Source organism: Dipodomys merriami, unplaced genomic scaffold, assembly GCF_024711535.1.
Source record: "Dipodomys merriami isolate MVZ:Mamm:240054 unplaced genomic scaffold, mDipMer1.0.p SCAF_99, whole genome shotgun sequence".
NCBI classification, from domain to species: domain Eukaryota; kingdom Metazoa; phylum Chordata; class Mammalia; order Rodentia; family Heteromyidae; genus Dipodomys; species Dipodomys merriami.
This window is the reverse complement of record NW_027206612.1, coordinates 2883661-2911420: the sequence shown is the minus strand read 5'-3', so window position 1 is coordinate 2911420 and position 27760 is coordinate 2883661. Positions and strand designations below refer to the sequence as shown.

The following is a 27760-nucleotide window of genomic DNA, read 5'->3' as shown; positions in this document are numbered from 1 at the left end:
AAGTCCCCAAGGGGATGGGAGGTTGTCTGGGGCCGGGTGAGGCCCCGGGCGCGTTCCCACACTCCGCCTGGCCCTGCGCAGCTGCTTTGCTCCTGGCAGGAAGCCTGTGCAGATAAGGCTGCAGCCTCCCAGCAGCCGGGCCAGGGCGGCAGGCGGGTGGGGGTCTCTGTAAATAGCCGGCATGAGGCTCCGCAGGGCAGTGTCCCGCGGCCGGCCACCAGCAGGACCAGGCCCTTGCCTAGCGTGCTACAGGTAGGAGCCGCCGCTGCCCAGGAGGCGACTGGGGTGGAATCCCGCTGCCGGGAAGTGGCAAGCCTCATAGTCAGGCCCAGCCCGGCACAGGATCCTAGAGTTTGGTTGGTTCAGTAGATAACGACAGAAACTTCCTGAAGCCCACTGCTGAGGCCGTTTGTGTGGGTGAGCATCAGCAGGTGACAGAGCTGGGGCTCGGCCACACAGAAACCAGAGCACCGGTGGGCTGGGGAGCAGCTGGGTCTTCAGGGCTGGGTCTCTTGGGAGACAGACCCTGAGCAGGTGGGCCTGGGGCCCGGGGCGTGCACAGCTAGCCCTCTCTGGCCCTCTGTGGGATTAGAGAGCAGAGGCGCCAGCTCTGTAGCTCACAGCCTTCACAACAGCTCATGTGTGTGCTGCGCCCAGAGGTTTCACCATGGAGCTTTACACAGTGATTTGCTTTTGTATATGGCTTTGGAAATCTGTGCATTGGGTGACAGAGAACAGACCAACAGACCAATCAATGATACCTCCGAGCCAGCGACTGGGTGCGGGAGGCGGGGGGAGGGAGGGGGGAGAGCGCTGTCTCACGGAGGTCCAGGAGTCCTGCCCTGCACCTCCATGCCCAGTGTGGAGGACAGCAGGGTGGTGGGTCAGTTGGCCTGTGAGGACTGCCCCCCAAGGCTGCCGGGTGGGGTTCCTTCTGGTACCCGGCTGGTGAGATGCAGGGTTGCCCAGCCACTGAAGCAAAGCACAGAATTGTGCCTCTGGCTACTCAAGTCCTGCTCTCCCCTCCCATGTCATTCTTTAGGCTAGCTCTTTTCTTCAAATGCTGCGTTTAATTTCCCCAGCAAGCCGCTTACCCACTGCAGGGCCTCTGCCCGGGCGGCTGAGAGATAACATTGTTATTTGTTATTCTTACAGCTAGCCTGGAATGGCTGCAGCGCCTCGGTTTATAAAACCAAATTCTTCTGCAGCGAAGGCAGCCGATTACGGAGCCCCGTGTCAGGGGGTGCTCCTCAGCACCCCACGTGCCTCCGCCCTGGGCCTGCTCAGTGCCAGGGAGGGACCCGTAGCTTGGGATGGAGTCTGCCTGGGGCTGAAGGGAGGGTCTGCGGCCACCCAGTGATAGTGACAGCCAGAATGCCAGCAGTGAACACGTGTGGGCCGGAGGGGGGCTGGCCAGGTTTGGTTCGCTCTGGCTCCTGCTTCACCTACTGTCTTTGGAGGTGTCACAGCCTTCTAGAAGCCTCTGTAGGGACTTGCACTGGGCTGTGGGCTTTTGAGAGCCATGCGAGTCCTGCCAGCAGCTGCTGCCCATGCCCCAGACCACTGCCAACTAGTGAGGACACACACCCCTGGCAGCTCCAATGCCAGACACATGAACACTGGGACAGCCCACACCTCCCAGTACCAGGCGTCCACGGGGCCCATGCCCCTGCAGTGTGCAGGGCCATTACTGCAGGAGGTGGCTGGACCAGAAGGAAGCGGACATCTGTCTCTGGGTGACTTCTGAGTCTGCCATGGTTACGTGCACAATGGTTTGTGGTAAGCGTGTCACCTGGGTAGGGGGTTCTGGACAGAGAGAGCAGAGCAACAATCCAAGTGTGACCTCAGGTGTCTGAGGACTGGCCAGGGAGCTCTGTGTGCACAGGAGACACAGCTGAGCCGGACTCAAGGAAGAGCAGGAGATGGAGAAGCGCGGCCTTGGGTTTAAGCTGTAAACTGTGTGTGTGTGTGTGTGTGTGTGTGCGCGCGCGCGCGTGTGCACGAGCGTGCGCACACACACACACACAGACACCAATGCTGGGGCTTGAAATCAGGACCTGGGAACTCTCCCTGAACTGTTCAAGGCTGGCGATCTAAAAGTTGAGCCACAGCTCCACTTCCAGCTTTTTGGTAGTTAATTGGAGCCAAGAGTCTCACAGATTTTCCTGCCTGGGCTGGTTTTGAACTGCGATCCTCAGATCTCAGCCTCCTGAGTAGCTAGGATTATAGGCATGAGCCACCAGTGCCAGCTTTTAAATTTCTTTTTCTCGGGTTGGAAAGGTGGCTCAGTGGTAGAGTCCTTGCCTAGCATGCATGAAGCCCTGGGTTCGACTCTTCAGTACCTCATAAATAGAAAATGCCAGAAGTGGTGTTGTGGCTCAAGTGCTAGCCTTGAGCAAAAGCAGCTCAGGGACAGCACCCAGTCCCTGAGTTCAAGCCTCAGGTCTGGCAAGAGAAGTTTTTTTTCTCTAGGTGCCCCTGTGATGGAGGGGCAAGGGGCAACAGGCCCTGCGCCTCCTGGGACAAGCACCAGATCCCCAGTCCCCTCTCCCTCCCTCCCCCCCTCCCCCCCCTCCGTGAGCCTCCTCCAACCCTCTGCTTGATTCCCAGGAGGAGGCCTCTTCGTGCTGGTGTCTGGTGGAGTCCTGTTGCACTTGGTGGCAGACCTGGGCCTGGGCTCCTGCCTGTGGACTGAGCGGTCTGTGGGGCTCAAGGTTCACCTCTGAGGTGCCAGGCCAGCTGTCCTCTGCTGAGGCCAGCCTGGGCCCCGGAGCTCGCCTTGGTCGCCGGGACATTCGGCCAGCTCTGCCTCGAGCCTAGGTTGGGGAAGAGGCTGCTTGGCTGAGGCTGGGTGACCCTCAGCGATCACAGTTGGCGTGAAAACCCAGGCCTGGATGGGCCCGGGCATGGGCTGCGCTGCTATGTTCGCTGGCCCCACTGCAGTGTCCCTGCCTTCCTCCCCAGAGGTAAGCGTCCGGCCTGCGCTCACCATGAGCAGAGTCCTGGCTCTCGAGGGCTGGCTGATCGGCCTGGCCTTCCTGTCGCTGCTGCCTTCCGGATGCCCTCAGCCCACGGCAGACGACCCCTGCTCCGTGCAGATCCTAGTCCCCGGCCTCAAAGGTAACTGACCACTCTCCCTCCCCTCTGGCTCTGGCCGCAGGCAGGCTGGCTTCCGGTCAGGTGGGCCCCAGGAAGATCTGCTCGTCTGCTGGGGCTGTTTTCCAATCTGTGCTTTCAGGGTCTGGTTACAGGAGGTCTAATGATGCTCCAGCCAAGGAGCACCCCTTGTGCAATCCTGAAGTTAGCCGCTCATCTGTAACTCAGGGTCTCCCTAGCCGTCCTCTGTGAGGACACCTTGTGGCTGTCTCAGGCACTGCAACACGATCTGCACAGGGGTGAGTGCACTGGGTTCATTCTACAGATAGGGAAATCAAGGCTCTGAGAGATTCAGCAATTTGCCTGAGGCCCCACAGGGTGCCCTGTGCTGGCTCCTGAGGGCTCTTTTTTTTTTTTTTTGGTCGGTCATGGGGCCTGGGCGCTGTCCCTCAGCTCTTCAGCTCAAGGCAAGTGTTCTACCACTTGAGCCACAGCGCCACTTCTGGTTTTCTGGTGGTTAACTGTAGATAAGAGTCTCACAGACTGTCCTGCCCTGGCTGGCTTTGAACTGCGATCCTCAGATCTCAGCCTCCTGAGTAGCTAGGATGACAGGTGGGAGCCACCCCACCTGAGGCCTCTTTATTTAGAAATTGAGCTGGGTGTGATCGTCTGTTTGTATCGTCCTGGCTTCCAGAGGCTATAGAGGGAGACCCTGTCTCACAGAAAGATTCTCTGTGTTTCCTTGCTGCTTTGTCTGTAGCCTGCTTTCAGTGGGGAGCTGTATGGGAAAGGCCTGGGCCTCATCCTGGGGAGTCAGCTGGGCCCGAAGAGCAGCCCCGCCACTCCCAGATGGGGGGGGGATGGGGAGAAGGGGTGGAAACAGGGCCCTTGCTCCTTAGGGACTTTGGGAGGGGGCCCAGGGAGCCCAGGGCTGGCAGGGACCCTGAGGACGGGAAGGCCTGGCCTGTGCCCGAGCCCGTGCGGGTTTGGGGGGACCACTGTGGCTTTTGGAGCACCCCCCATGCACATCGCCGGCTGCTCATCCTCCCCTGCCCCCCAGCGTGGCTCTGGCCCCCAGGAGGCTCATGGGCTGCTGTATGGTGGAGCCCTTAGGAAAGCCGATCCCAGCGTCTTGCAGCTGTGAAAGCGTGTAGAACCAACAACCACACAAGACCAACTGCAGGGGGAGTTTCCAGGCTGCAGGCCCCCCCAAGGCAGGCCCAGCCGCTCACCCCAACACAGGAGATAGAGGGAGGGTGAAGGGCAGAGTGAGCTGGCGGAGGGAGAGGGCAGATGCGCGGCCCTGCGGCTGGCTCTCCTCCATTCCGGCGTCTTCCACGCTTCCCCTGGGAGATGATCCTGCTCCCAAGGAGATTGCCGCCCGGGGTCGCTATCCTCAGGTTGAGGTGTCAGCACTCTCATGTGGGGTGCCTTGGGAACCCCGACGTGGCTGCAGGGGAGACCCTCAGGCTTAAGGAGACAGAAGCAAAATGGAGGCAGGAATCCAGGCTTCTCTTCTGCTGTGGTTAGCCGTGTGCCCACAGAGGGCGTCGGTGCCTTCTCAGCAGAGTTCCTTTCTGAGACCCGTTACAAAGCCGCAAGCGTCTCTGCACGCATCTAAGCAAGGTTGCAAGGCCCTGGGATTGAGTTCAAGTCCAAGGCCACCCCCACCACCAAGAAGAGGTCTACACGCTAACGCCAGGGAACTTGCAGATCAGCGAAGGTCCCTGCCGGTGGAGGAGTCCACCCGTGCGCCCAGGGTTCCTGCCCTGCACACTGGCTGACAGACACTGCGTGGTCCCACCTTCTTCCAGGTCACTCAGAGCTAGGCCGTGTGGGCTTTTCGGCTGCATTCTCGGCCCCGTGGGGAAGCGGGGACCTGTGGTGACATGAGCATCTTGCTGGTGTGCACGGTGTCTTTCCTAGACAATTACCACGGCCCTGTGGTTGGTTCTTTTGTTAGACACGGGGCTTCAACTGAGAGCCTGGACATTGTCCCTGAGCTTTTGTGCTCAAGGCTAGTGCTCTGCTACTTGAGCCACATCCCACTTCTGGCTTTTGGTGGTTAATTGGAGATAAGAGTCTTATGGACTTTCCTGCCTGAGCTGACTTTAAACCGAGATCCTCAGATCTCAGCCTCTTGAGTAGTTAGGATTACAGGTGTGAGCCACAGGTGTCCAGTTTCTCCTTGGTTCTGTGTGTGTGTGTGTGTGTGTGTGTGTGTGTGTGTGTGTGTGTGTGTGTGTGTGTGTGTGTGTGTGTGTGTGTGTGTGTGTGTGTGTGTGTGTGTGTGTGTGTGTGTGTGTGTGTGTGTGTGTGTGTGTGTGTGTGTACCAGTCCTGGGGCATGAACTTGGAGCCCAAGTACTGTCTCTGAGCTTTGTTTGCTCAAGGCTAGTGCTCTACCATTTAAGCTACAGTTCTACTTTTGGCTTTCTTGGTGGTTAATTGCGGATAAAAGTCTCATAAGCTGGGCACTGGTGGCTCACTCCTATAATCCTAGCTACAGGAGATTGAGATCTGAGGATCATTGTTCAAAGCCAGCTAAGGCAGGAAATTCCTTGAGATTCTGATCTCTAATTAATCACCAGAAAATCCGAAATAGCACTGTTGGCTCAATGGTAGAGTGCTAGCCTTGAGCAAACGAGCTCAGGAACAGTACTCAGACCCTGAGTTGAAGCCCCAGAGGTACCACCATCACCAGCAACAACAGCAGAGTCTCACAGACTTTCCTGACTGGGCTGGCTTCCAACCAAGATCATCATGTCTCAGCCTCCTGAGTAGGTAAGATCACAGGCAGGAGCCACTGGTGCCCACTTCCCTGTGGTTCTTTTTTTTTTTTTCTTCCCCTTTTCTTGCCAGTCCTGGGGCTTGAACTCAGGACCTGGGCACTGTCCCTGAGCTGCTTTTGCTCAAGGCTAGCACCCTACTACTTGAACCGCAGCACCACTTCTGTTCTGGCATTTTCTATTTATGAGGTACTGAAGAATCAAACCCAGGGCTTCATGCATGCTAGGCAAGCAGTTTACCACTGAGCCACCTTCCAGCCCTTGTGGTTCTTATTAAGTAGGAAGTTTGAGGACTAGCCAGAGAAGTTTGAGGACTAGCCAGAGCTCCAGCTCTGATTCCTCATCCTCTGAGGCGCACCACCGGCCCTTTGCTTCTATCCCTCTTCTCCAAGTACCGCCCTCGCTCTGCATGGCTGCATCCTGCTCTCTGTTCTCTGACCTCCATGTAGAGCTTGTCACTGTGTAGAAGCTCCTGCCTTATTTTATGCTGTTTCCTGCCTTGCTAATGAGAATTCTCCTGTCAATCTCACCCTCATTTACATGCACACAGGCCTGAGAGCACTTTTCCCATTGGGTAGCTGATAGAATTTTCTCTTTGTTCATGATGTTTTGCAATGCTAGGCTGACACGTAGATGCTAGTTGTCTCTGATTTTTCCTGAGTGTCTTTCTGTGGGCCTGGCCTTCCTGTTGCATGGGGAGATCCGCTAGGAAATCTTCATGGTCACCCAGGCTTCAAAGGCCTGTGCAGTCTTTCTGGAAATCCTGGAAGATGGATACTGGCATTTATGAGTTTTTTTTCCCTTCAACTTTCAACTTGAGAGCTAATTTCAAAGCAGAGCCAGCAAATGTTCAGAGTGGCTTGTCTCTGGGTACTACCTGTGAGGAATTCTTCATCTCTATCTTAATCCCCACAGTGGGGTTTGTAAGGGGACTGCAGTCCCCGCCTCCAGGGCTGTTGGTTCTGCTTCTTGGTTGTAGCCTCTCCTGCGTGAGGCCGGCACTCTCCAGGCTTTTCTGGGGGCACCGCTCATCCCACCGCTGGCCCCTTGCCAGGCTGCTGGTGCTTTGCCAAGGATTGCGACTGCCACTACCTCTCATCTTTTTCAAAGATATAGAAGGGTTGAGCTGGGTGCCGGTGGCTCACGCCTGTTATCCTAGCTACTCAGAAAGCTGTGATCTGAAGATCATGGTCCAAAGCCAGCCCAGGCAGAAAAACCCCGTGAAACTCTTATCTCCAATTAACCACTCAAAACAAACAAACAAACAAACAAAAAAAAAACCTGGAAGTGGTGCTGTGGCTCAAAGTGGTACAGTGCTAGCCTTGAGCAAAAGAGCTCAGAGACAGCTTCCAGGCCCTGAGTTCAAGCCCCACAACCGACAAAAAAAAAAAAAAAGTTTGAAAACTAGAGAGTCTGGGAACAGGACGCAGCCTGGGGACATCAGGATGCTCCAGCTCTGTTTTGTAGTTTCCAGTTCCCTTGTTTTGCTTTTCTCTTTATTTCAGTTTAAATGTCCTCTCTGTTAGCCTAGATTTTCAAGTTAGGGATTTTTTTTTTTAATCGACAGTCCTGGGGCTTAACCTCAGGGCCTGAGCACTGTCCCTGAGCTTTTGTGCTCAAGGCTAGCACTCTACTACTTTGAGCCACAGCGCCACTTCCCATTATCTGGTGATTAATTGAAAATAAGAGTCTTACGGACTTTCCTGCCTGGGCTGTCTTTGAACCTTGATCCTCAGATCTCAGCCTTCCTGATTGGCTAGGATGACAGGCATGAGCATGGGTGCCCAGCAGGTGAGGGACTTTTGGAGGGGACCTGTCATTGCGGCTGGGCCTGTCCCTGGCCAAGGGCGACAGTCAATGCCGAACCGCTGAGAACTGAAGTTCACTCAAATGTTGGCCTGCCACGCGCTGAAGTCCCCTGGCTGTACAAAGAAGGGCAAGTATTAGACCGGGTGATAATAATGCACACTTTTATGTGATGGCCACATAAAAATGACAGATACCGAGGAGGTCCTTAAAAATGGGATGTTATTTATAACTAAGATGAAGCTGTTGGCAGCTTGATGTGTCTTTTGAGGAAGGAGAAGCAGAGTTTGATTTGTGTCTTAGGAAAGTCATTTGGGCTGGAATTGGCACGGAGGGGAGTGGAGGGGGTGGTGAGGGGCCACCCTGGCCCCTTCAGCCGCTATACTCTCTGCACCCCCTGTCTCCGTCTCTGACCCCCAGACCAGCGCAGGCTTGCTCACCTGGTCCCAGAAGCACGCCAAGGAGCCCCGGAGAGTGTGCTCTGTGGGGGCTGTGCTGAGGGCGAGGCAGACACCCGTAGGACCCCAGTGTGGATGCGCACCGTCCCCAGGGACAGGGGCTCTGCCCTTCACAGTGGGGTTCCTTCCTTTTGGTGTGCGGGTGGGGTGGGTCACATGGACAGGAGGTAGTGTGTGACAAATCCACTCCCTGAGGGAGAAACTGGGGTGAGGAAAGAACCCCCAAGGATGGAGCTGGGAGTCTGCCGCTGGAGGCATGGCCGGCCACAACCTCCCCTCCCCCCTCCCTCTCCCCCTCCCCCCTCCCCTTGCCCAGAGCATCTTCCCCATTCCTGGCCCTCCACTGCCTGGCCAGGCTGCTAACCAAATCTGACTTCTTCCACAGGGGACACAGGGGAGAAGGGAGACAAAGGAGCTCCGGGGAGGCCTGGAAGAGTGGGCCCTACCGGAGACAAAGGTACCTGCCAGCCCCACTGTGTGGGGGAGGGCGGGGGTGGGTGCTGCCGGGAGGGTGTCTGCCTGCGTCTTGCTGGCCAACATGGCAGACAGAAGGCCCAGCAGGTGCAGTGCTGGCTGTAAGATAGGAACCTTGAGTCTCAGGATCATATGTGAGCCGTGACCACCAGCGAACCCAGCAAGTCAGTGCAGCCAAACCTCTCTGTTTCTGAGAGAGGAGTCCAAACCTCTCTGTTTCTGAGAGAGGTGCGGAGCATGTGAGGAGGATGGAAAAGTTGATCAGATCGACGTGAGATGCGCTGCAAGGGGCCGTGGTCTCTGGGAGGCCCTGAGCCCCAAGACTTCGTTCAGCTGGGGTTTTACTCAGGTTGGGGCTCATTTAGTGTGAATTCTGATGGTCAGGTTGACTGGTAGGCCCAGCTAATGTGCCAGATGCACATCTGTGCATGTCTGCTGTGACCCTTGTGCACTCGCTTCCTGTAGACCGGTCCTGAGCTGGAGTCCCAGCACTGACGGCTGAGAGGGCCCCGACTCGCCCTCTGTGCTGTGTCCTGGGTGTGGAGGGTGCTCTGTGCTGTGTCCTGGGTGGGTGTGGAGGGTGCTCAGTGCTGAGTCCTGGGTGTGGAGGGTGCTCAGTGCTGAGTCCTGGGTGTGGAGGGTGCTCAGTGCTGTGTCCTGGGTGTGTGGAGGGTGCTCTGTGCTGTGTCCTGGGTGTGGAGGGTGCTCTGTGCTGAGTCCTGGGTGTGGAGGGTGCTCTGTGCTGTGTCCTGGGTGGGTGTGGAGGGTGCTCTGTGCTGTGTTCTGGGTGGGTGTGGAGAGTGCTCTGTGCTGTGTCCTGGGTGTGGAGGGTGCTCTGTGCTGTGTCCTGGGTGTGTGGAGGGTGCTCTGTGCTGTGTCCTGGGTGTGGAGGGTGCTCTGTGATGTGTCCTGGGTGTGTGGAGGGTGCTCAGTGCTGAGTCCTGGGTGTGTGTGGAGGGTGCTCTGTGCTGAGTCCTGGGTGTGTGGAGGGTGCTCTGTGCTGTGTTCTGGGTGTGTGGAGGGTGCTCTGTGCTGTGTCCTGGGTGTGTGTGGAGGGTGCTCTGTGTTGAGTCCTGGAAGGGTGCTCTGTGCTGTGTCCTGGGTGTGGAGGGTGCTCTGTGCTGAGTCCTGGGTGGGTGTGTGGAGTGTGCTCTGTGCTGTGTCCTGGGTGGGTGTGTGTGGAGGGTGCTCAGTGCTGTGTTCTGGGTGTGGAGGGTGCTCTGTGCTGAGTCCTGGGTGTGGAGGGTGCTCTGTGCTGTGTCCTGGGTGTGGAGGGTGCTCTGTGCTGAGTCCTGGGTGGGTGTGTGGAGGGTGCTCTGTGCTGTGTCCTGGGTGTGTGTGTGTGGAGGGTGCTCAGTGCTGTGTTCTGGGTGTGGAGGGTGCTCTGTGCTGAGTCCTGGGTGTGGAGGGTGCTCTGTGCTGAGTCCTGGGTGTGTGGAGGGTGCTCTGTGCTGTGTCCTGGGTGTGGAGGGTGCTTTGTGCTGTGTTCTGGGTGTGTGGAGGGTGCTCTGTGCTGAGTCCTGGGTGTGGAGGGTGCTCTGTGCTGAGTCCTGGGTGTGGAGGGTGCTCTGTGCTGTGTTCTGGGTGTGTGGAGGGTGCTCTGTGCTGTGTCCTGGGTGGGTGTGGAGGGTGCTCTGTGCTGTGTCCTGGGTAGGTGGAGGGTGCTCTGTGCTGAGTCCTGGGTGTGGAGGGTGCTCAGTGCTGAGTCCTGGGTGTGGAGGGTGCTCTGTGCTGTGTCCTGGGTGGGTTTGGGGGTGCTCTGTGCTGAGTCCTGGGTAGGTGGAGGTGACACTATACTTCTGAATTCAGCTCCTGGGTATCATTTTCTTTGGCTTGTCTTGGAAGCCCTTTATTTCTCCATTGATTTTAAGGAATTATTTTGTTGGATATAATGATATTGGTTGGCATTTATTTTAGGGCTTGAAATATAATATTCTGGGTGTTTTTAGTTCTTTCTTGGCATTTTAACTATGATGTAGGGGCTGGGAAGGTGGCTCAGTGGTAGAGTGCTTGCCTTGCATGCCTGAGGCCCTGGGTTCAATTCCTCAGGACCACATAAGCAAAAAGAAAAAAGCTGGAAGTGGCGCTGTGGCTCAAGTGGTAGAGCGCTAGCCTTGAGCTGAAGAGCTGAGGGACAGCGCCCAGGCCCAGAGTTCAGGCCCCAAGACCGGACCCCCAAACAAACAAACAAACTATGATGTAAAGAGTTTCTTTTCTTCTCATGTGTATTTGAGATTCTAAATTCCCCCTGCATTTGGCTGTTCATATCTTACCTACATTTAGGATATTTTGTTTTATAATTTCATTAATTGTTTACTGTGTATCTCAGTTCCTCTTCTATGCCATAGATTTTTAGGTTTGGCCTCTTCACTATGTTCAGAGTTGACAATGTGGTCATGTCTTCTCCCTCCCTCCCTCCCTCCCTCCCTCCCTCCCTCCCTTCCCCCTTCCCATTATTGCTGCTTGAATATAATATTTCCTTGGTCTTGTCTTCAATCCCTGATATTTGTCTTTCACTTGATCTAGTCTAATTGTGACACTTGATATGTTTGTTTGTTTGCTAGTCCTGGGGTTTGAACTTAGAGTCTTGTACTTGCTAATCAGGCACTCTAGTATTTGAACCATACCCCCAGCCCTATTTGCTTTTATATTTCTCTTTGGTTGATTGTGGGACTTGAACTCAGGGCCTGGGTGCTGTCCTTCAGCTCTTCAGCTCAAGGTGAGTGTTCTACCACTTGAGCCACAGCGCCACTTCCCATTTTCTGGTCATTTATTGGAGATAAGGGTCTCACAAACTTTCCTGCCTGGGCTGGCTTTGAACCAAGATCCTTAGATCTCAGCCTCCTGAGTAGCTAGGATTATGAGCATGAGCCACTGGTGCCAGGCTGCTTTTATAATTTTTATTTTTCGTCAGTTGTGGGGCTCGAACTCTGGGCCTGGGCACTATCCCTGAGTTCTTCTGCTCAAGGCTAGCACTTTACCATTGTGACCCACAGTGCCACTTACCGTTTCCTGGTGGTTAAAAAAATAAAAGCAAGTTCCTGGCTTGCTTTTACTATTTTTTGAATAGAGTCTTGAGGTTATGCCCCAAGATGGACTGGACTTATCCCCATTTCCCACATAGCTGGAATGACAGGGACCTGCCACCATGCCAGCTTTATTAGTTGAGAAGGATTTTTATGAACTCTTTGCCCAGGGTGACTTTGAACTATGATTTTCTGATCTTAGTCACTGACTAAGTAGCTAGGAGTACAGCGTGAGCCACTGGGCTTGGCTTTCAAGTGTTTCTATTTGGTTTATTAAGTCCTTTACGTCCAGTTTCCCTGTGTGGTTTTAGTTGCCTTGCTTGTTTCCTCATCTAGGTATTGAGTTAACCTCCTTACTTTATTCATCCAGTGAGTCCTTTTGTTCCACAGTCCTGGGGCTTGAACTCAGGGCTTAGGCACTGTCCCTGAGCTTCTTTTTGCTCAAGGTTAGTGCTCTCCTACTTGAGCCACAGTGACACTTTTGGCTTTTGCTGTTCCTGTGGTACTGAGGGATTGAACCTGAGGCTTTGTGCATGCTAGGCAGGCACTCTACCACTGAGCCACCAGGCCCATTTAGTCCATTTTGAGGTCATGGTCTGGACCTAGTCCTGTCTGAGGTCAGTGGTCATGGTCTAGTCCTGTCTGAGGTCAGTGGTCATGGTCTAGTCCTGTCTGAGGTCAGTGGTTGGGGCCTAGTCCTACCTGACTTGGCCGCTCACCTTTGTCTTCTGCAGAGTTTATGTTGATCATGCATGTAGCCAGGTTTAAAATCCTGTGGAGATCACATTGGCTGTCCTTATCCCCTCCCCTGTGCCCACTGTCCTGACTCGGATGCCCTCCCCTCCTCCCCTGTGCCCACTGTCCTGGCTTGGAGCCTGTGGGCTTCTGCTTGGCCGCGGGACATGGCGCGCTGATAAGACTTGGCAGGTCACCAGGACAGATGCTCCCAGCTCATTTCTTTCTTTCTTTCTTTCTTTTTTTTTTGTTTGGTCGTGGGGCTTGAACTCTGGGCCTGGGTGCTGTTCCTCAGCTCTTCAGCTCAAGGTGAGCGCTCTACCACTTGAGCCACAGCGTCACTTCTGGTTTTCTGGTGGTTTATTGGAGATAAGAGTCTCAAGGACTTTCCTGCCTGGGCTGGTTTTGAACGTGATCCTCAGATCTCAGCCTCCTGAGTAGCTAGGATGACAGGCATGGGCCACCAGCGCCCGGCTCCAGCTCATTTTCTTTTCTTTCTTTTTTTTTTAAATTTTGTTGTATTTTATTTGTGAACATACTGTACAGAGGGGTTACAATAACATGGGCAGGATAATGCATACATTTCTTACCAAGCATTGCAGCCTCCTCCTTTGTTTACCCTTCACATCCCTTCCCAGCCTCCCCCCCCCCCTCCAGCTCATTTTCTTGATGTGTCTTATTCCTCTGCAACCTGTGATCCATGAGGACAAATCTCTGTTGCTTTCATCTTTGTGTCCCTAGGGCCCAGTGTGATGCTATCACCCTAGAGCCCTTGAGATTTGATATCAAGTAGCATTGAAATCTGTGGGCAACCACAGCTCTGGCCTAGGCCCCAGGCCCGCTGCTTGCTCCCCGCTAGGTAAGAGGCTGCCCTCGCCGAGTCTGGGAAGGCGGTCTGTGGGTGGGCACTCCGGGCCCACGTGCTGGGCTGTGCGCTCAGCTGGCTACCGCGTGGGGCTCTGCTGGCCCTGGCTCCTGGCCACACCTCTCCAGCTTCAGGAGGGACGGTGCGACCTGCACGTCTGTCAGCAGACCCAGATGTGGTGACTGTCGTGCTGGACTGCCCGGTGGGGGATGGAGAACCGGGCCTGCACAGCTCAGCTTCCAGGAAATGCAGGCTGTGCCCCGGGGGCCGGGCCTGCAGCAGGGCTCCAGGCGCGGGCTTCCCTGCCAAGCCAGCAGCCTCGGTGCCGTGGAGAGTGTGCAGCTCTGAACTCACAAAGCCGGTCCCAAGGGCAGAGCTGGCACAGCCACCTCCTGTCCTTGGCAAGCGCCGTCCCCACCGCGGGCCGTGTGCCCTGCGTCCTCCGCGTCGGCGCACGGCTGCCATCCTGCCGCAGGCGCGGAGGACCTCCTGGCCCCCAAGGTGGAGGCCGCTGCCCCCGCGATGGCTCTCTGAGCTCTGTGCCACACACATCAGCCATCATTAAAAACTGCTCCGGAAGCTGAATTCTAAGTGCTCAAAGGACTGCGCGAAGCGTCATTAAAATTAATCAGAATCCTGTGCCTGCTGTGAACAGCCCGCTCTCCCCAGCCCTCGTGCGTGTCTGGAAAGCAAATGTGAGCTGAGCCGTCTCTCCTGAGCGTGACGGGGTGGGGACAGCAGGTCACACTGGCTCCCTGAGCCCCGGCGCCTCAGCCCGGCTCACAGCCTGAAGGCACGCGCGGGAGGCGTGTCTCGGCTCAGGCGGGCCGGGCTGGCATGATGCCGGAGGAGTCATGGAAGAATGCGTCCAGCTCTTTGGGGCATCTAGAGAACCCTTAAGCTTGCAGCCATACTGTTTTCTATCCAAGAGATTGTTTCCAGTGGTGTCCTCAAGCTGAGATACACAGCTACCCAAAGCACAGAGAGGAGGTGTAGACCAGTTCTCCCTCTCTACACGTCCAAAGGAGAAAAGTCCTACCATGAACGCCAGCTTCCTGGTGTGGAGCAGTTGCTGCAGAGGCAGATGCAGCGGGAGAGGCCTCCTGGAATTCCAAGCACCATGCTCACCAGCCTCATGACCTTGGGTTGCATGCTGATCAAAGTTATGCTTACATATGCTTGTATGCACACTCAGGTGTGTCATGTGTGTGCCTGTGAGGTGTACTTACATGTGCATAGACATGGACACATGACTGCATGCACACCTGCAAGTGTGTAATTGTGTACGTGTGTTTGTATGCTTGCATATGTATGTACAATATATATGCTGCTTGCATATGTATATACAATATATATGCATTTGTGTATACGTGTTTGCATGCAGGTAGTATATATGTATGTTTTCATGAATATATGGCATGCATGTGTTTGCATTTGCATGCATATTTGCATGTATGTATATATACAGAGTGTAGCCTTGCATGTATTTATTATTTTTTCCTGGTCCTGGGGCTTGAACTCAAGGCTTGGGTGCTATCTCTGAGCCTCTTTGTGCTTAAGGCTAATGCTCTACCAATTGAGCTGGCACCACTATCAGCTTTTTCTGAGTAGTTTATTGGAGATAAGAGTCTCATGACTTTCCTTCCCATGCTGACTTCAAACCTTGATCCTCAGACCTCAGCCTCCTGAGCAACTAGTAATTCAGGCCTGAGCCACTGGCACCTAGCTGTGTATATTTATATGTGTACATGTGTGTGTGCAAGCTTATGAATGAATGCATCCACATGCATATATGTGCATGTGCATGTATATGTGTGTGTACGATGGCTATGGTAATATGCACATGACATGTGTATACACAAGAATAGTTTGTGCTTATTGAAGAGAGTTATTTTTTTTGTCAGTCCTGGGGCTTGAACTTAGGGTGTGGGCATTGTCCCCAATCTTCTTTTGCTCAAGGCTGGCACTCTACCACAGCGCCACTTCTGGCTTTTTCTGTTTACGTGGTTCTGAGGAATCAAACCCAGGGCTTCCTGCATGCTAGGCAAGCACTCTACCACTAAGCCGCACTGCCAGCTGGAAGAGTGTATGTAAATGCACAGTGTGCAAGGGCATGAGGGTTTGTGTACACATGCATGTATGTAGGTAGATCTGTTTCTGTATGTAAATGTTTGCACATGTTTTCACATGTATGATGTGAATGCATACTTGCATGACTACATGTGTATATGTCTGTATAAATGCTATAGCACATGTGTGCATGCATATATGCAGATCGGTGTGGACGCCTCATGCATGGATACACTCAGTGCACAGCTGTGGGTGTAGGGCTGAGAGGAATGGGGAGGATGGGAGGGGCAAGGTCACCTAGCAGTTCCGACTGCCACTGGGCAAGAGCCCGCCCTCATGGCCAGTGTGGCCAACATGGTGAATGGGCTGTGTGGGGTTTCCTTCTTGGTTCCCCTGGGGTTCCCGTCTCGGTTCCCGAGGGGTTTCCGTCTCCAGGTTCCCCATTTGTCTCTGGCAAGCATTGTTTGTCTTCCGCAGGGCTACGGTCCACCAGCCCGCACTGGGCCGTCAGCCCCTGCGTCTTAGCCTTCCTGGGCCTGTGCAGCGTGGTTTGCACACATCTTGTGGGACTGGCGTGGAGGCAACGTCTCTGCCGAGTCTCCTGTCCTGTCCCTCACGTGGGGCATTTGAGGCCCTGCAGGCGGTCAGGTGACCTTGGTCTGAGTGGAATCTGTCAGAGGTGCCGGCCCGGTTCTGATTCTGACCTTCTGCGTGTGCTCACAGCGGCCTGCGTTTGAGAGGAGGAAGTAAGCTTGCAGAGGGTGATGACGTGTGCAGTGTTTGTGGGCGGGAGCCTGGGATCTGGGTCTAGATCTGTCCATTGGCAGAGTCTGTTGGACTCACTGGACAGCTGGCTTCACAAGAGCTTCGTGTTCCTGACCTGTGGCCACCGCGGTGCTCTGGGATGTGCTTCGTAGCTGGAGCAGCGCGATGCTGTCAGTCAGCTCTGCTGTGTAACAAGTGCAGAAGAGGGGTTTGCACAGCAGGTTTGTTCCCACAGTTTTGCAGACCAACGTCAAGGGGCAGCAAGGCCATTTTCTCATGGGTTGCCCTCCATGGCTTGCTGGCCTGCCTTCTCACCTTCCCACACGTGGGCTTCCTCCACGTGTCTGCCTGCCTGGCGTCGCCCCTTACAACGCCCCGTCCTAGGATGGCAGGTGACCTCAAGGAGCCCTTCAAGAAAAGCTGCCTCCCAAAGTGGCCGCCTGGAAAGCAGGGCTTCAGGATGAAAGTTGTTAGAGGAGCAGGTGAGGGCAGCACAGGTAAGGGTGATGTGTGTTGGGAATCAACAAACCCATGAGCGTGCTTTCCTGCCTGTGCACTGCACAGGCTTCAGCTTATTGTGAGTGTGCACTGGTCTGTGGTGCGTGTGCTCTCCTGGTGTGTGCACTGGTCTGTGATGAGCGTGTTCTCCTGGTGTGTGCACTGGTCTGTGATGAGCGTGTTCTCCTGGCGTGTGCACTGGTCTGTGATGAGCATGCTCTCCTGGCGTGTGCACTGGTCTGTGGTGCGTGTGCTCTCCTGGCGTGTGCACTGGTCTGTGATGAGCGTGCTCTCCTGGCGTGTGCACTGGTCTGTGGTACGCGTGCTCTCCTGGCGTGTGCACTGGTCTGTGGTGCGCGTGCTCTCCTGGCGTGTGCACTGGTCTGTGGTGAGCGTGCTCTCCTATCGTGTGCACTGGTCTGTGGTGAGCGTGTGCTCTCCTGGCGTGTGCACTGGTCTGTGGTGCGTGTGCTCTCCTGGTGTGTGCACTGGTCTGTGGTGAGCGTGCTCTCCTGGCGTGTGCACTGGTCTGTGGTGAGCGTGCTCTCCTGGCGTGTGCACTGGTCTGTGGTGCGTGTGCTCTCCTAGGGTGTGCACTGGTCTGTGATGAGCGTGCTCTCCTGGCGTGTGCACTGGTCTGTGGTGAGCGTGCTCTCCTGGCGTGTGCACTGGTCTGTGATGAGCGTGTGCTCTCCTGGCGTGTGCACTGGTCTGTGATGAGCGTGTGCTCTCCTGGTGTGTGCACTGGTCTGTGATGAGCGTGTGCTCTCCTGGCGTGTGCACTGGTCTGTGGTGAGCGTGCTCTCCTGGCGTGTGCACTGGTCTGTGGTGTGCGTGCTCTCCTGGCGTGTGCACTGGTCTGTGGTGAGTGTGCTCTCCTGGCGTGTGCACTGGTCTGTGATGAGCGTGTGCTCTCCTGGTGTGTGCACTGGTCTGTGGTGCGTGTGCTCTCCTGGCATGTGCACTGGTCTGTGGTGCGTGTGCTCTCCTGGCGTGTGCACTGGTCTGTGGTGCGTGTGCTCTCCTGGCGTGTGCACTGGTCTGTGGTGCGTGTGCTCTCCTGGCGTGTGCACTGGTCTGTGGTGCGTGTGCTCTCCTGGCGTGTGCACTGGTCTGTGGTGCGTGTGCTCTCCTGGCGTGTGCACTGGTCTGTGGTGAGTGTGCTCTCCTGGCGTGTGCACTGGTCTGTGGTGCGTGTGCTCTCCTGGCGTGTGCACTGGTCTGTGGTGCGTGTGCTCTCCTGGCGTGTGCACTGGTCTGTGGTGCGTGTGCTCTCCTGGCGTGTGCACTGGTCTGTGGTGAGTGTGCTCTCCTGGCGTGTGCACTGGTCTGTGGTGCACGTGCTCTCCTGGCGTGTGCACTGGTCTGTGGTGAGCGTGCTCTCCTGGCGTGTGCACTGGTCTGTGGTGCGTGTGCTCTCCTGGCGTGTGCACTGGTCTGTGGTGTGCGTGTGTTCTCCTGGTGTGTGCACTGGTCTGTGGTGAGCGTGCTCTCCTGGCGTGTGCACTGGTCTGTGGTGAGTGTGCTCTCCTGGTGTGTGCACTGGTCTGTGGTGCGTGTGCTCTCCTGGCGTGTGCACTGGTCTGTGATGAGCGTGCTCTCCTGGCGTGTGCACTGGTCTGTGGTGCGTGTGCTCTCCTGGCGTGTGCACTGGTCTGTGGTGCGTGTGCTCTCCTGGCGTGTGCACTGGTCTGTGGTGCGTGTGCTCTCCTGGCGTGTGCACTGGTCTGTGGTGCGTGTGCTCTCCTGGCGTGTGCACTGGTCTGTGGTGAGTGTGCTCTCCTGGCGTGTGCACTGGTCTGTGGTGAGTGTGCTCTCCTGGTGTGTGCACTGGTCTGTGGTGCGTGTGCTCTCCTGGCGTGTGCACTGGTCTGTGATGAGCGTGCTCTCCTGGCGTGTGCACTGGTCTGTGATGAGTGTGCTCTCCTGGTGTGTGCACTGGTCTGTGGTGCGTGTGCTCTCCTGGCGTGTGCACTGGTCTGTGGTGCGTGTGCTCTCCTGGTGTGTGCACTGGTCTGTGGTGCGTGTGTTCTCCTGGCGTGTGCACTGGTCTGTGGTGAGCGTGTTCTCCTGGCGTGTGCACTGGTCTGTGGTGAGCGTGTGCTCTCCTGGTGTGTGCACTGGTCTGTGGTGCGTGTGCTCTCCTGGTGTGTGCACTGGTTTGTGGTGCGTGTGCTCTCCTGGCGTGTGCACTGGTCTGTGGTGAGCGTGCTTTCCTCTTGTGTGTACTGGTGTGTGGTGAGTGTGCTCTCCTGACATGGTCTCTGCACAGCCCCTAGTCTGTCTCTCTGTGGAAAAGCTGCAGGACGCTGCAGCCTCACTGCTCTGTCTTCTGCTGTCTTGGAGGAGCAGATTCTGGTGGCATCGCAGCCAGCTTGAGGGAGGCCGAGGCCTGTCTGGTTGAGCGTTGGGCTCGGAGCACAGTGAAGTGCAGGTGCCTGCCCCCAGCTCCGGGGTCAGTGTGGCTCGGCACACTTCTTGTTTCTGGCTGTTTCTGCCCGCCTTGGATGCTATCGCCACCTGCTCTGTTCCAGGTACTGTTCTGGATGGTTTTCATTTCCGGCAGTACAGGGGCCAAGCAAGTACAAGGAAGGCTTGAGCCACGCACAGGGCTGGATGACTCCCTTCGTAGCCAAGAGTGGCGCCCCGGGCTGGGGGTCGCTGAGCGAGGGATGGGAGGAAGCTGTGGGTCTGTCTGTGCATTACCCCGTGAAGTCCTTTACTGTCGGTCCCAGCTTTGCACCCAGGCTGCGCACCGCCTTGATGGGGGAGCGAGGCACAAACCTTGCTCACTGGCCAGCGCTGTGCCCTCTCCGGCCTTCTGCAGCCTCACCGTGCCACTCCTGCGCCTTCAGTTCTTGGGCCGGTGGCATTGGTGTCCCGTGGTAACGTGTGGGAAATGCCCCGCTGCCCCCGGCCTTCTGTGTGGGCTGGGCAGCCGCTCTGCCACCTGCAGGCCCTCGGTGCCCGAGGGGTGGGTTTAGCCCTCAAAGGGGTGAGCTGCTCCCCACTGCCCCGCTGCCTGCTTTCTGCTGCTTGGAGCCGTCTCCACCCGTCTCCCACTGTTCCTCATTTTGCACGGTTGTCCCTACGTTTTCCGCTGCCTGGTGCAGGGACCGGGCCTCTGGCCTCTCGCAGGGCAGGGGTGCCTGTGCCCGCCACCAAGGTGACAGTGACGGACGTCAGCCTCAGCCCTGAGTTCCCCTTAATGTGCCTGTGCCTCAGAGACTGGGCCGGAAGCCAACGGCTCTCAAATTGTTGTCAAGTTCTGGCTGCTAATGACAGCAGGACGTGTGCGAGGCGCTGCCCGCCGCCAGCTGATGGAACAGAGCGCTAATTGCTCGTTCTATTGAGGTGGAAAATTCCACAGAGGGAAAGGTTATGAGTGTCTATGCTGCCAGCTCCCCCGCCCCCCCCCCCCCCGGGCCTCGAGCCTCCTCCTCCCCTTCATCATGTCTTCCTGTCACCATGGAGCCTGATATCTGGGGGGCCGTCTGGGTTAAAGAGCCAGGGAGGGACAGGCTGTGGAGTTGCTTCTCCTCTCCTAACATTTCACCTCTCCTACCACAGATTTAAATGAGAGCAGTGCGGTCTCAGGGGCTCAGGGACACCAGGGTCCCCGCCTCACCCGAATGCTAGTTGCTGACAGACACGTGGGGGCTTGGTGCTGGGGAATGCCCTCTGCCTAGGGCCGGGCAGAGAGCACGCCAGTCATAGTGGAGAGGCGGTGCATCTGCAGGGACGTGGTGTAAGGGTGTGTGTGCTACAGGGTCAGGGTGTGAGGGTGTGCTACAGGGTCACGGTGTGAGTGTGTGCTACAGGGTCAAGGTGTGAGTGTGTGTTACAGGGTCACGGTGTGAGTGTGTGCTACAGGGTCACGGTGTGAGTGTGTGTTACAGGATCAGGGTGTGAGTGTACTGCAGGGTCACGGTGTGAGTGTGTGCTACAGGATCATGGTGTAAGTGTGTACTACAAGGTCATGGTGTGAGGTGTGTGTACTACAGGATCGCGGTGTGGGTGTGTACTGCAGGGTCATGGTGTGGGTGTGTACTACGGGATCATAGTGTGAGTGTGTACTACAGGGTTAGGGTGGGTGTGTACTGCAGAGTCATGGTGTGAGGTGTGTGTGCTGCAGGGTCACAGTGTGACTGTGTACTATAGGATTAGGGTGTGGGTGTGTACTACAGGATCACGGTGTGAGTGTGTACTACAAGGTCATGGTGTGAGCATGTGTGTGCTGTAGGATCATGATGTGATGTGTGTGCTGCAGTGTGTTTTTGTGCATGTTACAAGTCCTGGGATGAGACTTGAGCGCCCTGGGTCACTTGACTATAGACCCAACCAAATCCGGTGCTTTCCCAGCCCCGTCTCCTGGAGCGTCGTTTTCAGACTCAGCCTGCGCGGTCGTGAGTCCCGGCTTTGGGTGAGGGTGGAGCTGTCGTGGTGGGATGTGCGGGGTGGCGGGGATGTCCTGTCCTTCCCTCCACGGCCGTGGGGACAGCAGGCCTTGCTCAGTGCGGGGATCAAGAGCACCACGTTTGCCTTTTCCTGTCCTGGGGTGTGTATGACTTTCAGGGGGCATGCATCTTCCCTTGTCCGCTGTGACTATGTGTGACGCGTGAAGAGCCGTCCGGCCACCTGAGTGACTCGTGGAGGTGAAGCGCTGTGTTTTAAGTCCCGTGTTATCAGGTGTGTGTGTGGGATCACCTGTGCATCAACCGACTTTGATCTCCTTGTTTTCCACAGGAGACGTGGGGGACAAAGGACAGAAGGGCAGTGTGGGTCGACATGGAAAATATGGTCCCATTGGTGCTAAAGGTATTTGCCATCGATCGTTGTCCCGTGGCCCTCTCTGCCTAGGTCGGAGAGCTGGCCTGGACAGCAGCTGTCCTGCATGGTGGCCGGACATGCTTCTGTGCAGCACAGAAGCTGCGCCTGCTGCAGTGTTCACCCTGTCTGAGGGGCCGAGGGCTTGTCTGCGCTGGGTCTGGCAGGCTTCGGTGGAGTGAGGTGTCCTCGCTCTGTGGTAAGGTCTGGGTGGGGTGAAAACTTCAGGTCTCCCCTCCTCCAGGACTCAGGAAACCATGCTGTGCGCCTGGATGACCTGGCGCCCTCATACAGTGTCCCCCCCAAGTGTGAGGGCGCCCCATGTCCATCTGCCCTGGACTATGGCTTCTTAGGCCTTTCGAGGAACTGGGGTGATTCTTAGCAGAGACCCCCAGTGGGCGTGAGCAGCACCCCAGGGCACAGGGACCCCCGGTGGGCATGAGCAGCACCCCAGGGCACAGGGACCCCTGGGGCACAGGGACCCCCGAGGCACAGGGACCCCCGAGGCACAGGGACCCCCAGTGGGTGTGAGCAGCACCTCCAGGGCACAGGGACCCCTGGGGCACAGGGACCCCTGGTGGGCATGAGCAGCACCCCAGGGCACAGGGACCCCTGGTGGGCATGAGCAGCACCCCAGGGCACAGGGACCCCTGGGGCACAGGGACCCCCCAGGGCACAGGGACCCCCAGTGGGCATGAGCAGCACCCCAGGGCACAGGGACCCCTGGGGCACAGGGACCCCCAGGACACAGGGACCCCCAGTGGGCATGAGCAGCACCCCAGGGCACAGGGACCCCCGGTGGGCGTGAGCAGCACCCCAGGGCACAGGGACCCTCGGTGGGCGTGAGCAGCACCTCCGGGGTACGGGGACCCCTGGGGCACAGGGACCCCTGGTGGGCATGAGCAGCACCCCAGGGCACAGGGACCCCCGGTGGGCATGAGCAGCACCCCAGGGCACAGGGACCCCTGGGGCATAGGGACCCCTGGGGCACAGGGACCCCCGGTGGGCGTGAGCAGCACCCCAGGGCACAGGGATCCCCAGTGGGTGTGAGCAGCACCCCGGGGTACGGGGACCCCCAGGGCACAGGGACCCCCGGCGGGCGTGAGCAGCACCCCGGGGCAGGCGCCTGTGGCCTCAGGTGCTGCCTTTCTACGCTGTGCAGCGGGGCCACACTGCTCCTGCCCAGGGCAGCTAGGGGTGCTGGGGCATCCCTGCCCCGTGCCCGCTGTGTGCAGTGAGCTGGCGTGTTCTGAGTTCTTGCTTTGTTCCATACCTGGGCTGGGCCTCGGGGGCACGGGGCGCTGGAGGAAGAAGCTAGAGGTCCCTGAGTTCTCTGTGTCACCTTGCCAAGAAGGGGAAATACTGGGGTCTGAACACAGGCCTCACACTTGCTAGGCAGGTGCCTGCCGCAGAGCCTTCCTGTAATCAAGGTCCTGTCACAAGCTGGGGGTGGGGAGACAGAGCTGGAGCAGGCGGGGCTGGTGCAGAGTCCCGGGCTGGGTGGCACGGACCAGTCTAGCCTCTGGTTTGTGTGGCAGGTTAGGTAAAACTAGGCTGGAGAGGCCCCAGTGGAGTTTGGGCAGGGAGGGCTTCGGTGGCCAGGCCTGACCTGCAGCTGTGGGGAGGGTGTGGGCGGGCGGGCAGGGTGTGGGCAGCTGCCCAGCCGCAGCCCTCCACGGGAGCACCTGCTGCAGATCGCACAGCCCCCAGAGAAACCTGGGGTGACGCTGCGGAGAGCTGCGCGGGACTCTGAGGACGTAGCGGCATGAAGCTTGCCACTTGGACCATTCTAAGTGTGCACTCGAGTGGAATTCTGAGCACTTGCAGTGCGCACCGCCATTCACATTGCCGGTCCCCACAGGCTGCCCTCACCGCAGAGAGCAGCTGCACCCTCAGACCAGTCCCTCCCCTCCCCTCCCCTCCCCTCCCCTCCCCTCCCCTCCCTTTCCTCCTGCTTTTGGGATCTGTGAACTTCCCCATTCTAGATGTTCCCGCTGACTCTGCCCTGGTCCCTTAGTGTAACGTTTCCATAGGTCTCCCGTGTCTCAGCAGGGGTCAGAATTTGCCCCCCTCCAGTGGCTGAACAGCACGCACTGCATGGCTAGAGTCTGTTGGTTCACCCAGTTTCTGCCCAGGTGCCTGGCTTGTCCCCAGCCTGGGCTGCAGTGGCTCTTGGCACTCAGAGGGGAGGCGTGTACTTTTCACACTCGGTGTGTGTCTGGACAGGCCTGCGCGTCACAGACCAGCCCACCCCTCTTTGGCTTTGCCTATTGGCTTTGTCTCTGAGGTCGAGACCTGGTCCTTGTCAGGCTGCTTAGAGAACCCAAAGGCAGGAGCAGGCAGGGTCTGCGGAGCTCCCTCCGGCCCGGCCCGCGGGGGGTCTGAGTCTGCAAGTGCATGGAAGGCTCAGCTCTTCACAAAGGTATGTAGCTCGTCCCGGTGACAGGTGGACACTGCCACTGCCCTTGGAATGTCCGCTGGACTCGAAGGCAACCAGTCACGGCTTGATTTTATAGCAGCTGGAGAGCTTCGCTGCTGTCGCTGCATGGGACCCCGTGTTTATACGTTGAGACGAATAGAGGCCCAGGTGGACAGGTGTCTGTCTGTCTGCCAGGAGGCAGGGCGGGCACAGCAGCAGGGGACTGGCGCTGTGGCTGGGCATGCCCATTGGAGGTGCCATCTACTCTTCCCAGATGGGTGGCCCTGAGCACTGCAGCTCCTCTGATGTTCTGGCTGTGGGAGCCGTGCTGAGGAAGCTTGCACCAGGCGCTCACCGTCTGCTCTTGGTGTTGAGGATGCTGCAGAGTGCCCGGGGCGTGCGAGAATCAAAGCCCTGTGAGACGCCTGTGTTCACGTTCCACGCACAGAGCCCAAAGAGCTCTCTCGGAGCAAGCAGGGAGGATCTGGAGAAGGCTCCAGGCATGGCACAGGGAAGAAACCGTGTCATTACCTTGGTGTCTCTGTACCTCCATCCACAGCCCATCCACAGAGCCACTTTGCTCCTGCTTCTCTTTTTCAGGTGAGAAAGGAGATTCTGGTGACATAGGACCCCCTGGCCCTAATGGAGAACCAGGTATGGCATGAAGAGCCTACGGTCTGAGATAAACGCTATTAAACTTATACTTTGAACTGTAAATCAGAGGAAAACGTCTTTGGCTGGATGTGAGGTAGTTCAGTCTCTGACTCTCCTATGGTAGAAATATTTCAATGTGTGGTTTATTTTATTTTATTGTTGTTATAAAGGTGATGTACAGAGGGGTTACAGTTACATAAGTCGGGTAATGAGGACATTTCTTTTTGGACAATGTCACCCCTTTCCCTCACTGTCTCCCAGTTTTTCCCTCCCATCCCCACCCACAAGTTGTGTAGTTCAGTTTCAACATAGTGTCCAGTGAGGAACACCGCTACATCTGTTCACCCTTTGTCCCTCCATTTCATTGGTTTTGAAATTCTGGAACTGGAGCCTGAACTCAGGGCCTTGTGCGCATTTGGCTTTTTTCCCTCCACTTCTGATGTTTAATTCTGGTGTTTAATTGGAGAGAAGAGCCTCACAGCCTCTTCTGCCAGGTGGTTTTGAACTGTGATTCTTAGATCTCAGTCTTCTGGGTATCTAGGAATACAGGTGTGAGCCACCAGTACCTGGCTCAGTGTTCTTGAGCTGTAGTTTGACTGTGATGAATCGGGTCTAGGCCTGGCAGGCCTCTCCTGCGGCACATGTTCCTCTCCTTCCTTCTGCCTTTCCTTCCCCACCCGCCTTCCAGATGTTCCCCTCTTTCCAGATGTCCTGCCGCTGCCTTCCCGTCTGACCCACTCAGGAGTGGATGCTCAGTGTCCACAGCGCATCTGTCCCTGATGGCTCCTGGTAGGGCTGTGGCGCCCTGCCTGTCCCTCCACTCCCTTCTGGCCGCCATTCCCTGTCCCCCTCTCCGCCCTGCTCCTGACGTAGGCTTTCAAGGTCCACACTGACGCTGGCGAGGCGGTGTGCACCTGTGGTCACCCGTGAGGCGGGGAAGGCAGCGGTGGGCAGGCACAGGCCGGGGGCTCCCGCCCACTGTGGGGGGCGTTCCAGGGCCACCTCCTGTGCCGGCAAGCCTGAGCAATAGCTCATGATGGCTTCCACGGGGGCGGCTGGTCTGCACGCTGCATCTGCCCCCTCCAGCCTCATCGCACACCTGTTATTCCCCAGCTTCTCCCCAGCCCTCTGTCAGCCCCCCAGCCCCCCGAGCACAAAGGGTTTCCCCCCTTAGACAGAGCACGGCGGTGTCAGAACCCCTGAGCACCCGCCCTGGCTGAGGCCCGTGGGTGGCTCTGTGTCCGATCTCAAGAAGTCTTCGCGCAGGGCTGCTGTCAGCCGGCCAGTCCCAGCGTCCCTGAGGGCTGGGCGAGGAGGCGTCCGCGGGCTCCGCGTCCTTCCGCAGTGCCCGTCCCCCCGCCTCGTCCTCCCTCCTGCCGCTCCCCGCTGTGGCTCACCGGGCTCCCGCTGCCTCCTCCCCCGGCCGGGCACCCCGTGTTCCTCCTGGGCCCCCATCAGTGCGTGACAGGCCCGGTCCCCCACAGGCCTCCCGTGCGAGTGTGGCCAGCTGAGGAAGGCCATCGGCGAGATGGACAACCACGTCACTCAGCTGGCGACGGAGCTGAAGTTCATCAAAAATGGTACGTCCCCTGCCCGCCGGGCTGCGTGGGAGCCGGCGCGTGGCTGCTGCTCCGTGTGTGGGGGTGCCCTAAGTTGGTGTCTCGAGACTCGAGTCCTCGCTTTCAGCCCTGCCCTCCCCCGCAGCCGTGGCCGGCGTGCGCGAGACCGAGAGCAAGATCTACCTGCTGGTGAAGGAGGAGAAGCGCTACGCCGAGGCCCAGCTGTCCTGCCAGGGCCGCGGGGGCACGCTGGGCATGCCCAAGGACGAGGCCTCCAACGGGCTGATGGCTGCCTACCTGGCCCAGGCCGGCCTGGCCCGCGTCTTCATCGGCATCAACGACCTGGAGAAAGAGGGCGCCTTCGTCTACGCCGACCGCTCCCCCATGCAGACCTTCAACAAGTGGCGCAGCGGGGAGCCCAACAACGCCTTCGACGAGGAGGACTGCGTGGAGATGGTGGCCTCGGGCGGCTGGAACGACGTGGCCTGCCACATCACCATGTATTTCATGTGTGAGTTCGACAAGGAGAACATGTGAGCAGCGGGGGCTGCGCTGCGGGGAGCCGGCCTCCCGAACCCGTCTTCCCCAGCCGGTTCCCGCCGGCGCCCCAGCCCATGCCACCCTCCCGTGGTGGGGCGCGGGGTGATGGAAGCTCTGGGTATGACCCTGCGGAGACGGGCCAGGAAGCAGTGCTTCTGAAGAAGTGAAGTTTCCTTACCTGCATTGTAGCCAAAATACGTATTATGGGATTGTGATTCAGAAGCGGGCCTTTATAAATCTGCTTGGGTCCTATAGCAAATGCAGCCTCTAATAGACTCCAGTAGCTAATGCAAATGGTATCTTGGGGTCTGGGACCACTGTCTGCCCACGCCATGTGACCCATGTGCCTATAAAATATAGGTTCCTTTTCCCAGGTGGGATAGAACACTTGCTTTGCTGCAAATCCAGGTTCCAGGAAATCAAAAATAAATCCTCTTGAGCCTCTCTGTGTGTCACGCCGGGGCTGTGTGGCCTTGCTCTGTTGGGCAGGGGGCCCCACACTGGCCCCGCATTGAAGAGATCTGCTTCTGGCCATGGTCTGCGGTGCGGGATTCGTGCTCCTGGGCTCAAGGGTACCGGTCACGGTGTGCTCTCCCGGCAGCCTGCGGGGCCTGGGGTCGGGCCCCAGTGTGGAGTTCCGTCCTGCTTCTGCTGTTGCATGAGTAACGAGGTCCTTTGATGGACCCGGGAGTCTCCAGGCCGGCTGCAGGCTGACACGCGGCTTGTGAGTAGGTCTCAGACCTGTCCAGTTCTGCACAGGAGCTTCTTGACAGGTCTATGGATTTCTGAGCCTCACTGGGAAGATGGTCCAGGTACCGTGATCTGCCGGATACCTGGCTTGCAGGGAGGAGGGCTCTGTGTGGCCATAAAGCTGGAAGAGGCGTCGCGTGAGCACTGCACGGTGACAGGAGGGCAGGGACAGCGCGCGGGCGGCCGCCCTGTGTCCAGGCTCTGGACAGGAGACACTTTCCCTCATGGAGTCCCCTGTCCAGCCACACCCCACAGTGTTTCTTACACATCAGCGCTGTCTGGGGGACACGCTGGACATTCAGTGTGGCAGGACCCTAGACTGGGCCTGGGGTCCCGGTCGCCAGGGGGTGCTCTCCCGCCGCGCCTGTGCCCGTGCAGGCTCGGGGGTCCCCCGCCTCACAGATGGGGGTGGCAAAGCTCTGGGCGTGCC

General features: G+C 57.5%; 1 protein-coding gene across 4 annotated transcripts; it reads left to right on the top strand.

The window, feature by feature from the left end:
* Nucleotides 1-196: 196 nt before the first annotated feature.
* On the top strand, nucleotides 197-27024 carry Colec11 (collectin subfamily member 11). Of its 4 annotated transcripts, none has more exons than XM_070014697.1 (7): nucleotides 197-252; nucleotides 2965-3120; nucleotides 8534-8605; nucleotides 21328-21399; nucleotides 24428-24481; nucleotides 25966-26061; nucleotides 26186-27024. In XM_070014697.1, the coding sequence occupies exons 2-7, from the start codon at nucleotides 2991-2993 to the stop codon at nucleotides 26575-26577; spliced, it is 816 nt and encodes a 271-aa protein (XP_069870798.1). In that variant the 5' UTR covers nucleotides 197-252; nucleotides 2965-2990; the 3' UTR covers nucleotides 26578-27024. The 4 variants fall into 4 exon arrangements, with proteins under 4 accessions (XP_069870798.1, XP_069870797.1, XP_069870801.1 ...); XM_070014696.1 differs by having other exon boundaries at nucleotides 26168-27024; XM_070014700.1 differs by lacking the exon at nucleotides 8534-8605.
* Nucleotides 27025-27760: the final 736 nt, after the last annotated feature.

What these genes read in the sequence shown, in the direction of transcription:
- Colec11 (XM_070014696.1), top strand. Translation starts at nt 2,991, where the DNA reads ATGAGCAGAGTCCTGGCTCTCGAGGGCTGGCTGATCGGCCTGGCCTTC. An exon ending in CCTAGTCCCCGGCCTCAAAG is followed by an intron (nt 3,121 to 8,533) that starts GTAACTGACCAC and finishes CTTCTTCCACAG; the next exon opens with GGGACACAGGGGAGAAGGGA. An exon ending in GGGCCCTACCGGAGACAAAG is followed by an intron (nt 8,606 to 21,327) that starts GTACCTGCCAGC and finishes TGTTTTCCACAG; the next exon opens with GAGACGTGGGGGACAAAGGA.